This window comes from Pseudorasbora parva, chromosome 7 (genome assembly GCF_024679245.1).
Source record: "Pseudorasbora parva isolate DD20220531a chromosome 7, ASM2467924v1, whole genome shotgun sequence".
Taxonomy (NCBI): domain Eukaryota; kingdom Metazoa; phylum Chordata; class Actinopteri; order Cypriniformes; family Gobionidae; genus Pseudorasbora; species Pseudorasbora parva.
Window position 1 is genome coordinate 13,532,298 of NC_090178.1, and position 15,520 is coordinate 13,547,817.

Consider the following 15,520-nt stretch of genomic DNA (forward strand, 5'->3'; position numbering starts at 1 on the left):
ACTAGTGCCCTTGCCTGATAAAGAAACAGTGGTATTGAAAAAGATTGGAAGGACAATTTCACAAGGACCTTACTATAAAGTCTGGACTTTGCGTGATTACCTCTAGTTTTTTAATAGAGGCTTTAAACCTTTCCCATAAATATTATTCATATGTATTTTATTTTGCACAATATTTACAAGAAAGTCACTCAGTTTTATCTGAAAAGTTAAAGCGTACTGATGTCTGAGATGTTTCCAGATTCTTATTTGTTAAATGATTCTTCTGATTGCTTTATTACTTTTTGTATTATTATATTTTTACAAATATATGTGAAATGAAAATGTTGTCATCTCACCCATGTTGTTCCAAACCGGTATAAGTTTCTTTCTTGTGTTGAACACAAAATTATTTTAAAGAGTGTTGGTAACCAGACTGTTTACAGCAGCCACTGACTTCCATAGCAGTATAAAAAATAAAAAATAAATTCCTGTATGGAAGAAAAATGGCTACCATCAACTGTTTGATTACAAACATTCTTTAAAATATCTTCTTTTGTGTTAATATCATGTTATAATGTCCTGTAAGATGCAGTGTCCCACAAATGCAGCAGTGCAGAGTCACATCATGTCAACATCTTTTGTACTGTAGGAGTTAAAAAAAGCACAGGTAATGAAAATCAGAAGCTCTTTCTCATGGAGGAACAAATGTGACATCGATTCATTCATAACTGTGTGGGCGAAGAGACGTCTCCCACGACTATTCAAATGAACACAGGGGTTTTCAGTATTGCTAGTCTGGAAAAGTCATAACAGATCAAGTGCTTCAACAGCATGTGCCAGAGAGACACTTAGGGAGTTAAGGGAAAATGAACAGGGGCTTTTTTCATAAAATTGTACATTCTCCTCATATAAAACCACAGTCAGACGTATAAAAAAATCAGTACTGGGTGTTCAAAATGTTTAAACTGTGGTGTATTAAACTGCACAAGCCAACGTTGAAGTGACAACTCCTTTTAGACATTTCTCTAGTCTAGGTATTCCTGGCTGTGAGACATATTTGTGATAACTAAAGTGATCGTTCTGCTCTTAAGATGCCAACAATGCTGCATTATTATATTGCGCCATCTAGTGTTCTTAAATACTCCTTTTCAACCAAGGCAGTGCTGGTGCTGGATCAGAGATAAAGCCAAGTTTCAAATCGGTTCTTTGTCTTTCCACACGCAGCCCTAACCTACTAAATTTTGTGACTTTTTTTTGTACTAACCCTCAAGTTGTTCCAAAACTGTATTTCTTTCTCCTGCTGAACACAAAAGATGATATTTTGAAGAATGTGCTTCACCAAAATGCTGGTATCTCAACTTTTTGGTTTCTGACAACCTTCAAAATATCTTTTTTTTGTGTTCAGTGGGACAAAGAAACTCATACAGGTTTGGAACAACGTTCGGGTGAGTAAATGGTGACAGAATTGTCATTTTTCAAAAATGAAAATTATCCCATAATTTACTCACCCTCAATGCGGTTTGCTGGAAGCTAGATATTTTACTTTATAACTTATTAAATATGGATATTTTTCTTACACAAACCCATCGATTCTCTTCAGGTCTTTGTTAACCCACCAGAGCCTTAGACTTAAAGACTGTGGAGTACTTTTATAATGGATGGATGCACTTTTTTGGGCTTCAAATTTTGGGCTTCCATTCACTGCCAGTATAAAACTTGAAAGAGCCAGGATTTTTTCAATATAACTCTGACTGCATTCATCAGAAAGAAGAATGTCATATACACCTAGAATGACTTGAGGAAAATCATGGGCTAATTTAAATTTTTGGGTGAACTATCCCTTTATTTTTTTTACTTTTTATGTTCGCCTCACAAGAAAATAGTATTATTGCTTTGTTGAAATTAATTATTATTATTTTTTAAACAATCAATACATAAAACAGGAACTTATGGAATCGTGATCAGTCATTATTTGCAAAAAAAAACTACTTTATTTTTTACATTCAAATCTATTTCAATATAATGAAACAATAAACAGACAGCAATGAACATTCATATACAGTACAATAACTTCAATAAATAAGCTCTATTATGCTTAAGAAAAATAGAAACAATTTCATCCTCCATTCATATTGCAGTGCTTTCTTTCCATGGAAGGTGGTTTCACATACAGTATACATTGTCATGTAACATAATGCAACAGTTATGGACATTTTCACACTCAAAGACTTGAATTTCTTGACATTGAAATACCTGACTTTGTTGCACTCCCTTTGAAAAAAGGCAAAAACAAACATACACCAATTGTCCTGGGGCTTCCTGTAAACCAGTTTTGGGATCTGTGCTAAATATTTACCACAAGTGCACTTCGGTTTTCTTCCATTACCCTGTCTTAAGCATCGCTTGTAGTGTGGATACATATCCCGCACCTCTCGGTTGCACATCAGATGGATTGAAATGAATTCCATGTGCACGGATTGTCCTCTTAGAGAACTAAGACAGTCTAGGAAAGGCGTTTCATTCTGTCCACTGATCTAAATGTCACAGAAGTGTCTGTAGCATCAAAGCCCACATTGCCGGCAGACTCAACTCTGAAGACCGATATCAAACCATTTGCTGAAGTAGGTCCAAACTAACTTCATGGAACTAATATGGAAAAGTGAATATGGTCCCACAGTAAGACGCATATTATATTTCTACACCTGCTATTTGCATTTTTCGCATTTAGGTGGCAGGAGACAAAAATGCACCGAATTCTCAAAGAAAGAATTTCTCGTTGAACTGAGCGGTTGTTCTGAATATATATATGTTTGTCACTGTAGCTCCAGACAAAAGGCCTCTTTGCTGGGTAAGACATTGTAGCACTTTATCCTGCTTAACTGCTCAGTTACTCTCCTCAGTCAAAGGGAACGCCAAGTTTAAGTCACAGTCCATCCATCATGGCCAGGAGGTCATCACCCTTGCTGCTGGAACTGGGGGAAGGTTCTCCCGTCTCTCCAAACTCTCCCATGATCTTAGCCAGCTCAGCATTGGTCTGTTTGTCCTGAAATGAGCCAGCCAGAGGTTTATTGTTACTCCCATGGTCCTCTTTGGCAGTATAAAGTTAACCCAAGACTCAAAATCTTTAGCCTGTCAAAAACCAATTAGACAAGCTGAGAGCTTTGTTTCAGTGTAGGTGGATCACAGGCATTACAATGTTTTCTGAGGCCAAGGATCACATAGCATTCTGCTGAAACAACCTAAGTGTATTACTTTGCAAGCGTACAAACATCAAGCTTTACCTTTGTTGCCTGGATATTAATAACTTCATAAGAAAGCTCATCCGGTCTTGATATCAACGCCTCCCTGTGGGGATAATCTGTATTTCAATTTTTGTATGAAATCTCATGCAAAAAACACATTTCACTGACATACCAAGCAGTACTTTCATGTTTGAAACCATTTATATGCCCTTTTTTATACATACATACATACATGCATGCTTACCAAGGGTACATTTATTTGATCAAAATAAATGAAAATTCACAAAATAATGAACTGAATTACTTAAAATAACTGTTTTCTATTTTAATTTGGTTTGAGAATCTAATTTACTCCTGTGATGGCAAAGCTGAATTTTCAGGATCATTCCTCGTCTTTAAAGTGACGCGGCCCTTCAGAAATCATTCTAATATGATGATTTGGTGCTCAAGAAACATTTCTTATAATAAATGTTGAAAACAGTTGCGTGGTTTAATACTTTTGTGAAAACAAGGACACTTTTTTTTTTCAAGATAGTTTGATGAATAGGATAGGAAGTTTAAAAGATTTAAGTAAAATTTAAAAGTATAAGGGCCAGATTTACTTACAGCTTGGACCAGCACAAACCCTCTTTTAGCATGAAAAAACTACTGTCAGGATTTACTAAAAACACGCAGTGATAAATTAGCGCTGAAAAGGTGTGGACAGGGTTATTTTGGCAGCTGACCTTATTGCATATGCATTTGTAGGAGTTTCTCTTCAAGGAGCACAATTCATGGGATGAGGGTATTTAAATGAATCATGCGAGGTGATTTACACTGGTTTGCCCTCATCAATTTACTAGAATTTGTGCCATTATTTGCCCCAAAAAGTATACATTTTAGTGCTGTCAAAATTCATGTGTGGCAACAGCAGATCTTAAAGTGACAGCGGCCTAATGAAACAGTTGCTGTGATGTCTATCATTAATGTTAATCAAAGAACAAAAGTAACAGAGAAAAGTGTAGCTTTAATACGGATTAATCTATACTTATTTTTGTTTGATAACTTTATTCAATTTAAATATGTCTAACAGGTAGGAAGGCCACAGGCAAATGTGACATTTATTATAATGGGTTTATGTGAAGATTGTTTGAAGTTCGCTTCATTTTTTTAAAGCCTAATAAATGTTGAAATTGGTAGCTTGATAGACATCAGAAGCAGTATTAATATCAGTGATACTGGCCTTCATTCATAAAAAGATGACATTACAGTCTTTAAGTCTAATTTGGAGAGTAACTGTGAAATATAAAAAAAAATTTTTTAAAACTTGTTAAAATCTAAATATTAAAAACATATATTTAGTATTTAATAGCGATTAATTTAAAAAAATGTGTGATTAATTAGTAAAAGGGTTAGTTCACCCAAAAATTGATGTCATTAATGACTCACCCTAATGTCTTTCCACACCCGTAAGACCTCCGTTCATCTTCAGACACCACATTTGTTTTCAAACCTCAAATAAAGATTGAAACGGTCATAAATCAGCGTATTGATTCATGATTCGGATCGCGTGTCAAACTGCCAAACTGCTAAAATCACGTGACATTGGCGATCCGAATCATGAATCAATCCGCTGATTCATGACCGTTTGAATCTTTATTTGAAGTTTAAAAACAAACGCGGAATAGAAGACAATGCTGAATAAAGTCATAGTTTTTGTTATTTTTGAACCAAAATGTATTTCCGATGCTTCAAGAGATTCTAATTAACTAACTGATGTCACATATGAACTACTTTGATGATGTTTTTATTCCCTTTCTGACATGGACAGTAAAGTGTGCATAGACTTAGATACGCTCTCGGACTAAATATGAAATATCTTAAACTGTGTTCTGAAGATGAACGGAGGTCTTACGGGTGAGGAACGACATTAGGGCGAGTCATTAATGACATAAATTTCATTTTTGGGTGAACTTACCCTTTAAGCTTATTTAGTTTATCGATTGCAAGCACTAATACATTTCATTAAAAAAAAATCTAATGACCCCAAACTATATATATTTCAATAAAGAGGGTCTAATGAGAATCTGTTGAGTAATAATAATTAAAAGCAAGTAAAATATGAAGACATGTGGCATGCATTTGTTTATATTTTGTGGTGAAATACAACCTAGACATGTTTCTGAAATGCATCTTTAAATGAATGACAGTGTAATCAAATTCACTTTAAATTAATACTTACTCTTCCTCCTCATCAGTGGCAAAGAGGTTAACTCGGAAACCCGACTCAGTGCCAGCTGGTTTCTGCACTTCCAGACCTCCCATTAGTCTAGCAAGCAGGTTCAACTCTTCTTTTGCCAAAGGATTCGGAGTTGTGTTGACCTTCAAAAGACCAAAAGAAAGAACCGATTCTGAACAGCCTGAAATGAGTTGTCAGTAATTCCAGTCTTACTTCATGCACAAACCTATGCACGCAGGTTTGTAAAAAAAAAATGGCATAATGCTGCCTATGGTCTTAATTGGCTGCCCGCTAACAACATCTACTTTGACCTGTTCTCAGACACTGTGGTTGTAGCTGAGACTGGAAGAGTTTGATTTGTGTTGTCAACATGTTGAGAAGACCGACCATGGTAAAACTGATGACATTGTTACCGTTTTAATCACTGTGTATCAAGGAAGCCTTTGGAGCTGAAATTTAGATATGGTAATCACAGATTAATTTCCAGGATGAGCTGTGGTAGACCAATCACAACAGACTAGGCCATCTGACCAATCAGAGGAGAGTAGGCTCTCCGAAAGGCGGGGTTTAGAGAGGCTGAAATTTTTCAGGCACTCTGAGGCCCTGTGCATCCACACGGAGACGCGTTTAGCTGTATACCTATAAATACCATACCATATCAGTGTTTCGTCCACACGGATCCGGCGTTTTGGAAGCATGAATCCGACATTTTCTGAAGCCGGGTCCTAGAGTGGAAAAATCTGAAAACGACAATCTTACGTTTTTGTGTGTACAGCCAATCCGTATATTTTGTGAAACGGTGATCGATTCACACTACGTCCAGGATGGTGATAGAGTAAAGGGATAAAACTACGGTCAATAGGCATGCGTACATCAATATCGCGTCATTTAATTAATGTATCTGCATTACTGTAAGGGTAGGTTTAGGGTTGGGGTAGGTGTAGGCTTTTAAAAAAAACACATCTATTAAGTAGTAAATGTATTTAATGTTATTTTGTCGTGAGATTTTGCCTCAATTCCAACCACTGCTATACCCCTTCTAGCCACAACTCTCTTCTTCTCCGTTTACCGTGTATTTCTGAGGCAGAATTACAGCGCCACACACTGGCCTGGCATGTACACTACATCATTTTGAGTCGGTTTCAGTGATCTCGTGTATACGCAGATATTTCTTAAAACGAGGGGGAAAAAGGTCAGATTGGGAAAGTTCTGGCTTCGTGTGGATGGGGCCTGAGAAAAGAGGTGATGATGCAATGTATATTATAACAAAATTTTGTTTTTTGACCTTGGATGCATGTAAACTTATTGTAGGAGCCCTCCAAAACAAAACGGGGAATCTTTAAAATAGCACAATAGGGGAACTTTAAAAAGAATATGCAAACACAAAAGTATAATTCATTTATAATCTTACCTTGGTGTGCTGTGAGGAATTTTTGGAGGTTCCAGACATGTGTGTCTCAACAGGGCGGCTCACACTGTACCTGAAAGAGCGAACAGGACAATTGTACAGCTGATGCTCCAGTGAAAGGCTACCTGTCTCAAGTTTACAGCTAAATTATTCACAAATCCATTAGAGATGACGTTTTGCTACAGATAAAACGTGATTAATTACACCCCTGTATCTAAAGATCCACGGGTGTGAGCAATATGATTCCACTACTGAATATTAGTAGGAGTATTATTAGAACGTGGTTGATGCTCACATGTTTGTGCCCAGTTTGATGACTCGATCACCATACATTTCAAAAGATCCCTCACGGAGAGCGGTGCTGTAATTGCCACCATCGCGGAACTGCATTCTTCTCACCTCCTCGCCACTACAGCTAAACAACCTGGAAAAAATGAAAAAATTATTGATAAATAATAAAATCATGTTACACCGCATTTCTTATTATAGATGATCTGATTATTTCATTATTTGTACATGCCATTTATAATATATATATATATATATATATATATATATATATATATATATATATATATATATATATATATATATATATATATATATATATATATATAAATAAACCAATCAGGCATAACATTAGGACCTAATATTGTGTTGGCCCCCCTTTTACTGCCAAAACAGCTCTGACCCATCGAGGCTTGGTCTCCACTAGACCCCTGAAGGTGTGCTGTGGTATCTGGCACCAAGATATTAGCAGCAGATCCTTTAAGTCCTGTAAGTTGTGAAGTGGGGCTTCCATGGATCTGACTTGTTTGTTCAGCACTATTGGTTTGAGATCTGAGGAATTTGAAGGCCAAGTCAACACCTCGAACTCATTGTTGTGCTCCTCAATCCATTCCCGAACCATTTTTGCTTTGTGGCAGGGCGCATTATCCTGCTGAGAGAGGCCACAGCCACCAGGGAATGGTCTGCAGCAATTGCTTGGTTGGTACTTATCAAAGTAACATGGATGGCAGGACCCAAGGTTTCCCAGGAGAACATTGCCCAAAGCATCACACTGCCTCCACCAGCTTAACAACATGCTCACTTACTGCCTAATATATCCCACCCACTAACAGGTGACATGTGTGTATATATGACATTATATTTTATTTTAAATAATAATTTGAATATATATTATATATATATATATATACATACACATACATACATACATACATACATACATACATACATACATATATATATATATATATATATATATATATATATATATATATATATATATATATATATATATTCAAATTATTATTTAAAATAAAATATAATGTCAAAATTCATTTCTCCCATCACAAGTAAAAAAATGTACTTAAAAGAAAAGGTTTCAACACCTGCTCATATAATAAATTCAGAAAAATGTTAAAGGGGGGGTGAAATGCTGTTTCATGCATACTGATCTTTTTACACTGTTAAAGACTTGGAATCCCATACTAAACATAGACAAAGTTTCAAAAGTTAAGGTGGACGTTTGATGGGAGTATTTCTTTGTCAAAAATACTACTTCCGGTTAGTCATAAGTTTCGGCAAGTTTTTTGAGATCATGCGCCCCCATTGACGTTAGTGGGGGCGGAATTTCCTTGTATGGGCCTTACGGACAATTCTACCGGAAGCGCGTGAGAGAGAGCGAGGGAGAGAGCGAGGGAGAGAGCGAAAGCAACAGGCTATGCCCATCAAAACGCTGGTTTGTAGGATGCTGGACAGGTGACAATTACACATAGCACATAACAATGTCACCAAAAAAGTGGGTTTTTGGTTGCCAGACCAAGACAGTCCTGCACAGATTCGCCAAAAACCCCGCGTTAAGGCAACAGTGGATGTAATTTGCTTTTCCGGATCAGCAACTGAGTTGGGCGAATGTTTATATCTGTTCGCTGCATTTCGGTGCCGACTGTTTCATAAACAAGGCCCAGCTTGACGCCGGCTTTTCCAATCGCCTAATGCTGAAGGATGGAGCAGTCCCAACGATAAAGGTCCTAACGTTAGAACCGCAGGCTGTGAGTAAGAGTGCTTCAAATGTCTGTGTTTTTGCCTATGCTCATCAAGTAGCCCAAACATGATCACGTATAGTTAATTGATCAATGGAGCATGCGATGTGTAGTGCGTGTACATTTGTTTAGCTGGCCACTATATGTGTAACTTTATGTTTGTGTATTGTAAAAGCACTCCAAACAACAATACACAAAGAGTGGGGAAATATGTTGAACTAAATAAGCGCGCTTCTTCATTCAAATGCGCTACTATTCCGTGTCTATCTATGTAAACACTAGCCTGCGGTGCAAAACCAGTCCGCTTACTAACGTTACAATTGTCTACACAAACCACGCGTAAACACACAAACACACGTGCACAACTGCACTTCCCACATGTACACCTTCAAAGACAAAAATACGACGATATAATTCAAGTATAAATATGTAAATAACACAAGCCGCTAAGCATATTATATAGTTAGTGTATAACTTGTAACTTACCACATACAGACGTCCTGCTCTAGTCGTTTTTGCTGCTGCTCCTGTTCAACTGCAACCTCTGGGTCTGATTCCGGATCATAGATGTATGGCTGTATCTGATTAAAAGCCATATTTTTTTTTTGAATAAAGTTTTTTTACCGCTGTTAGGGATGACGCACTCGACTCAACACACAGCGCGCTGCTGCACACGTCATTATTTAGCTCCGCTCACACGACACGCCCCCACCCGCTCGGCTTTTTTCGGAAAGACTCGGAACAGCGCATCTTTCTTATATAATTATTAAAAAAATAAAGACTTTTCGGAGATATGCAGGATGCAATGCTACTCTATAGGTACTCAAGATTGACATGACACTGACTGAAACTGAGTGTTTCACCCCCCCTTTAAGTTAAATCTTGATGTTAATAAAAAATAGTTAATGGACAGGTTATATGTCAACTACCTCTAAACACTATTAGAATAACTGCTTTTAATCACAGTCTAAACGCAGACCCAGCTATACTTAGAATAGCACTCTTATATGTCCGAGACTCTTGTTAATGCAATTAACTTTAAACCCCCACCATCAGACACTGTCTGCTCTAAATGACTGGGGTGATTTCAGAGCAAACAAATGCAAAACCATTTGTTCATAATGTTCAGATCAAATCTTGCCATTCTCAGCCATTTAAATGCCTTGGTCACATCAATACTGGAAAAATATGTGTTTCTTGTTATTGATACTACATTAACAGAATCCTATCCAGCAAACCTCACGAGTCCTGGGGCGTGTGTCCCATACGGAACAGGGCCTGACGTTGGAAGGACGAATCGGCCATTGGAGTTCTGTACTTTATCTTTCAGGAAAATTGATACCTAAAAAACAAGTTACATATCATGTTCAAATATGTTTCGGCTTTGACAAAATTATTATTTCCTTCATAAAGATTTGTTTTCCCCAAGTATTCTGTATTCATGAACATAAATCAAAATAGAGAAAAGACTTACTCTTATATGCATATCTTGAAAGAAGATAAGCAGTGTTTGTCTAATTAGTTGAAACTCTCCACCAGATAAAGGGGTATATATCTAAAATTGCAAGCAAAAGAATAATACACTTTCAAAGCCAAAATCAGAGTAGAGCTGACAATGATCACTAAATAATTGCCCAATAATAATAATCTAAATAATATGCTTTAATATTAAATAATATTATATACTGTGTTTTTATTATATACCAAAAAATGGAAAATATATTATTATATTAAATAATAACATTAGCATAATATAATATTAATATTAAACTAATATTAAATTAACAGTTATTATTGTTATTCTAATTCCGAGGACAGAATTCGACTTTACACAGAGACTGAAGAGACTCTTCTACCTCTATGAGTTGTTTGTTTGTTTCATCCACTTGGCTGAGGATGCTGGGAGTGTCTTTCACAAAATCCCTGATGGCATCCATATGGTTGAAGGACACAAGGAGGATGTCTTTAGGGCGAGGACACAGCAGGACTTGATACTTGAACGCCATGGTCATCAAGTCATAGAGCTGCGCATGGGAAAAGCACAAGGAGCCATTACATATTTCATCATATTACACACCAGAGGGAGCCATTTATCACTACTTCACTTCCTAAAATATGATATTTATACATAAATAACAATATTATTAAATATAAAAGAGAATTTTAAAGTAAAGTTCAATATAAAAGGACAGCAGTGAACAGAACTACCTGAATTTCAAAACTATTCATAATAACTGATTTGTTTACTGATAATACATAGTGTTTTGTAGAAAGTTCACACTAGGAAAATACTGAAAATGACAATGCATCTTTGACTAGCTTTCACCTTGTCCATACTAGCTTGGTTGAGTCTCATGATGGAGGCGTGAGCCAGTCTGTCAAACACCGTCCTGAGGGCCTTCTTGGAGTACAGCTCTTGTGGTTTGAACAGCTCCTCCAGGAACTTCTTATTGAACATGGTGGTAATGATATCATTCATAACTACCACAACACAAAGACAGAGTTGCAGAGTTGAGTCAAAAGCAATTCTGTGCAAATATGAAGCTGATAACAAAGCCGAAACGATGCGATTTCTGTACTGTAGAAAGCCGTTTTGCTAAGAAAGATAGCAAAAATTGTGAAAAATCAAAATTGGCAGATGTTTTCACAGAGAAATGAGCTGAAAAAAAGTAATCAAATGTTGACTTGAGGAAAACACAAATGCTAGAAACAAACTGCCATGGAGGATTTCATTTATATCTCAGTAGTACAAAAATAACTGTATAAGCTTCCTGAATATTTGGGGTTCTCATTCTACAATAGTGTATTTCTCACACGAAAACATGTGAAATTACAATTAAAGTAGCCAAAAAGCCCATCTCCCTCTACACAGCAAGTGCCTATGAGAGCTGGCACTACTTTGCTCTATGGCCAGCAGCAAAGCAAGCAGAATGTTAACAATACCTCTTTTTCTGTCCTCCTCTAGCCAATCTGCTACAGTGGCTACAAAGATTGCAAATCAAAAAGGACATATTTAAAATGATCCTCTAAGGAAGATAACTAATTAGCAGATACGGCATCAGCTACATGTGTATACATCACAAGCAACAAGCAACTTATTTGCACGGTTTTGAGACCTCTGTAGCACACTTTGATAACCAATGGGAAATGTCAGCACAGCTATAAAGATCATTAAAGCCACGATATGTTTTTCAACACTAGAGGTCGCTTATTCAAAACAAGGCCGTAGCTTTATGACGCTTTGATTTCGCTGAGCTTTTATAATGTCACAGACGTCCGCTTCCTCTTCTTCCGGTCAAGCGTATGTGGGGTAACACAGCGCTGCTTTATCATTTACATTTCAGTGTTGAAAGTTATGTTATAATGCTATTCTCTGCATTTACTCGCCGGCTACTATGAGACATTTGTTGCACACTGCTAGCCTGGCAAGCTTAAAAGCTTAACTCCAAGTCTTCCAGAGTCGAAGTCAAAGCTGATTCGAAAGCCCGCCATTCGCTAGCTTCAGTGTTTACTAGAAGCACGCAAGCGCAGCTCGGCTTTCACTATGTTAAGCCCCACCCACCGACTCTATACACGATGCGATTGATTGGCCTGACCAGAGTTTGGTTTTTACAGCTCAGAACTGTATTGAGAGTTGCTAGACGATACTCGCGGCAGATTAGATTTGCTGCCACTAGGGTGCCTCTAGATTTCTAGGCTAGCACACTACAGTAAGCTAGATCAATATTAGGCAGGTAAAACAAGGTACTCTGTAAATCAAGAAAATGAGATTTAAACAATAAGACTAACTGTGTTAATACTAATAGTGTTAATATCTGAGCTATATAATAATGACTAGTTTTCTTTTGATGACTGTATCCAAATAGTTGCTCATCTGATAAAACAGATAATATAAGCATTTTTGGTGTTTCCATGGTTTCTAATAGGAAATTGAGGGTAACACCGTTATGATGTTATTAATAAGCAAGGCACTGACACGCTTTTATGCAAGCTGTGTCCTGGTTAAAATGGCTTATTCCCCTGAATTTAACCATTCTTGGAAACATTTGGGATAAATGTAAGTACACAAGTAAACTAAATATATAACATTGTTCTAGTGGTTGGTTGTTGGATATTTTAATCCAAAAATATGACATATTGTGCCTTTAAGAATATTTCAGAATGCAAAAAAAGAGAGGAAACCCTCAAATGTTATACAGGAAACTGTGATACTGGCAAGCTGTTGTTGAGCAAATGTAATTGAGCCACAGTGTTGCATGCAACAGAAGTATCAATGCACAGTACATTTTTCTTTTTTTATAAACTTACAACATACAAACGTCATCACCTTCATTATGAGAACTTCTTGTGAACGTGAAAATAAATAAATAAGTATGGACACTATTTCAATAGTATTTTGAATTCTATTATTTAATTGAATACACAATAATATTTTGTAAATTGTTATATTTGTGCTATAACTAATATTGTTTTCTAATGCAATGACGCTCACATTTTGGGGGTAATGTATGTCTTCATGGACAATCTATTGCGCACTTAACACCACGCCCCACGCCCCCGCTCATTTAAATAACGTCGTCTACAAGGTATGCAGATATGACATGTTCCTGCGTGTAATTGAACTGGGATCACTGTATTCACATACATAGGCTAACTGGCTAATTATGTACAGCAATAGCAAACGACCATACAACTACTTTCTTTCAGAAAGATCACAAACGCTGACCATAAATACAATGTTTAAGTCATACTCTGGGTCTCCAGAACAGACTTGCTTTATCAACTCCCTGGCATATTAGCTGCCATCTACCTTTCTTCGCTTTATCTGCTGGGATATTCTGAGCCCGCAGACGCTGATCCAGGATGTACAGCATTTCTCCACCCAGATTAATGAAGAGAAGAGGCAGCGTTCGCGTCGACATCCCCTCTGGAGGTGGATAAAGAGCAGCTAGTATCGGTAAGCAATCACTGGTTGTCAATAAACAGCCGCGATAAGCGCTCTGTGTGACTGTAGCGAAAGATCCTGCAGAATAAATAAGCGTCTTAAAGCCCTCTCTCGGTTGCCAGGTCACCGCCAACAACAGCCAATCAGAGGCGCTCGTACTGCTGCGCGATGATGACGCAATACGTATCTTCATGAAAAACAGTTCATTACAATAATTTTTTTAATATTTTTTTTTATTACTGTATCTCGTTTAAAAATGTACTTTCTTGCCTTGCTCAACCTCGAGTTTCTAATTCTGTTTTCTTAATAGTTTGATGTGTGTGTGTGTGTGTGTGTGTGTGTGTGTGTGTGTGTGTGTGTGTGTGTGTGTGTGTGTGTGTGTGTGTGTGTGTGTGTGTGTGTGTGTGTGTGTGTGTGTGTGTGTGTGTGTGTGTGTGTGTGATATGTGTCTCATGTTATCTGTGTTCCAAAAAATAAAAAATAAAACCTTTTGTACATGTAACGTTGAGTTGAGTAAGGTGTAAACGTAAAGGTAGATATATAATTTGTATGGTCCTTTGTGGAGTCAAAAAAACTAAAATAAATCAACAGCAACCGACTTAAAATAGTAGGCTAAACAAACGTGAAAATATGGTGTTGTTTAGTTTTTTATTTCATAGGATTCCACTGTACTGTGAGGCAAATATTAAATAGGCTACAGCTCCTGTCCAGTACCATATTAATGCTGCAAGTTGGCACATTATGAGCATTACTTCAAAATTGTTAGCACATTTGACAACGAATACATAAATATTGAAAGCAGTCACACAATCTTAAATTCACAGAAATGAACAAACACTTTACTGCAATAATAGTAAACAGGGGTTACTTATAAGTAACCTGGTCATCTTTTCAAAGAATGTATGTTCATGGGCTGTTCCTTGGTGCCTTTGGTGATTTGAATAGGACTTAAAATATAATTATCTAATCAACGTTGATTTTGGTAAATGTATGTGCTTTTGAAAATATAAAAGAATTTTAAAACTGAAACAGTAAAAACTAGGTCTCTCCATTCCTGATACGAATTTCTCTGGCCATTCGACATGTTTCAAATATTCCACAGCAACAGGTCATCAAAGCATCATTGCATACTGTGCCCTGCAGGGAAAAAGAAAAGAAAAAGGTGTTGTGTAATAAATGCAAGCAGACAGGAATAAATGCATGGATAATAATTCTTCATGATTTTTAGTAGGATTTACCTGTATTCCATAGGTCAGACGCATGTGTGTCCTCATTGCAGCCATTCCTCCAGGTATACATGGAAGACACACATTCTCACCATACTTGTTTGCTGTGTAACAGCTAAGAGCTATTGGACAGATAGTGCCAAGAGCACCTATACAATGGAAGAAGAAGAAAAAAAAAGCTAAACGATAATGCATTGTTACAATGTGCCACTGATAAAAGCAGTAACGTGGCTTAGCTAAATATTAAACCACAGCTAAAATATACCAATAACATCTTCAGCACTTGTGTTGCATATCATTCAAAGGGTTTGCTAGCGGATCTCAGAACTTACAGATAAGTAGGTCACTGCAACATGAACAAAGACCTGTGCTCCACTCTCCAGTCTGCACATTTGTACCATAAGAGCCAGCACCAGGCTGAGTGACGACTGGGTTTGACATGTCAATCAAAATG

At 37.0% G+C, this 15,520-nt stretch overlaps 1 protein-coding gene across 1 annotated transcript; it reads right to left on the reverse strand.

Annotated features, from left to right (window-relative positions):
* Nucleotides 1-1,970: 1,970 nt before the first annotated feature.
* On the reverse strand, nt 1,971-14,033 carry oscp1b (organic solute carrier partner 1b). The gene is made up of 10 exons (XM_067449571.1): nt 13,706-14,033; nt 11,222-11,376; nt 10,752-10,919; nt 10,370-10,450; nt 10,134-10,237; nt 7,143-7,271; nt 6,851-6,920; nt 5,443-5,582; nt 3,261-3,324; nt 1,971-3,022 (listed from the first exon to the last, which is right to left on the reverse strand). Exons 1-10 carry the CDS (start codon nt 14,031-14,033, stop codon nt 2,903-2,905), a joined length of 1,359 nt encoding a protein of 452 aa, XP_067305672.1. The 3' UTR covers nt 1,971-2,902.
* Between the last annotated feature and the right edge of the window lie 1,487 nt (nt 14,034-15,520).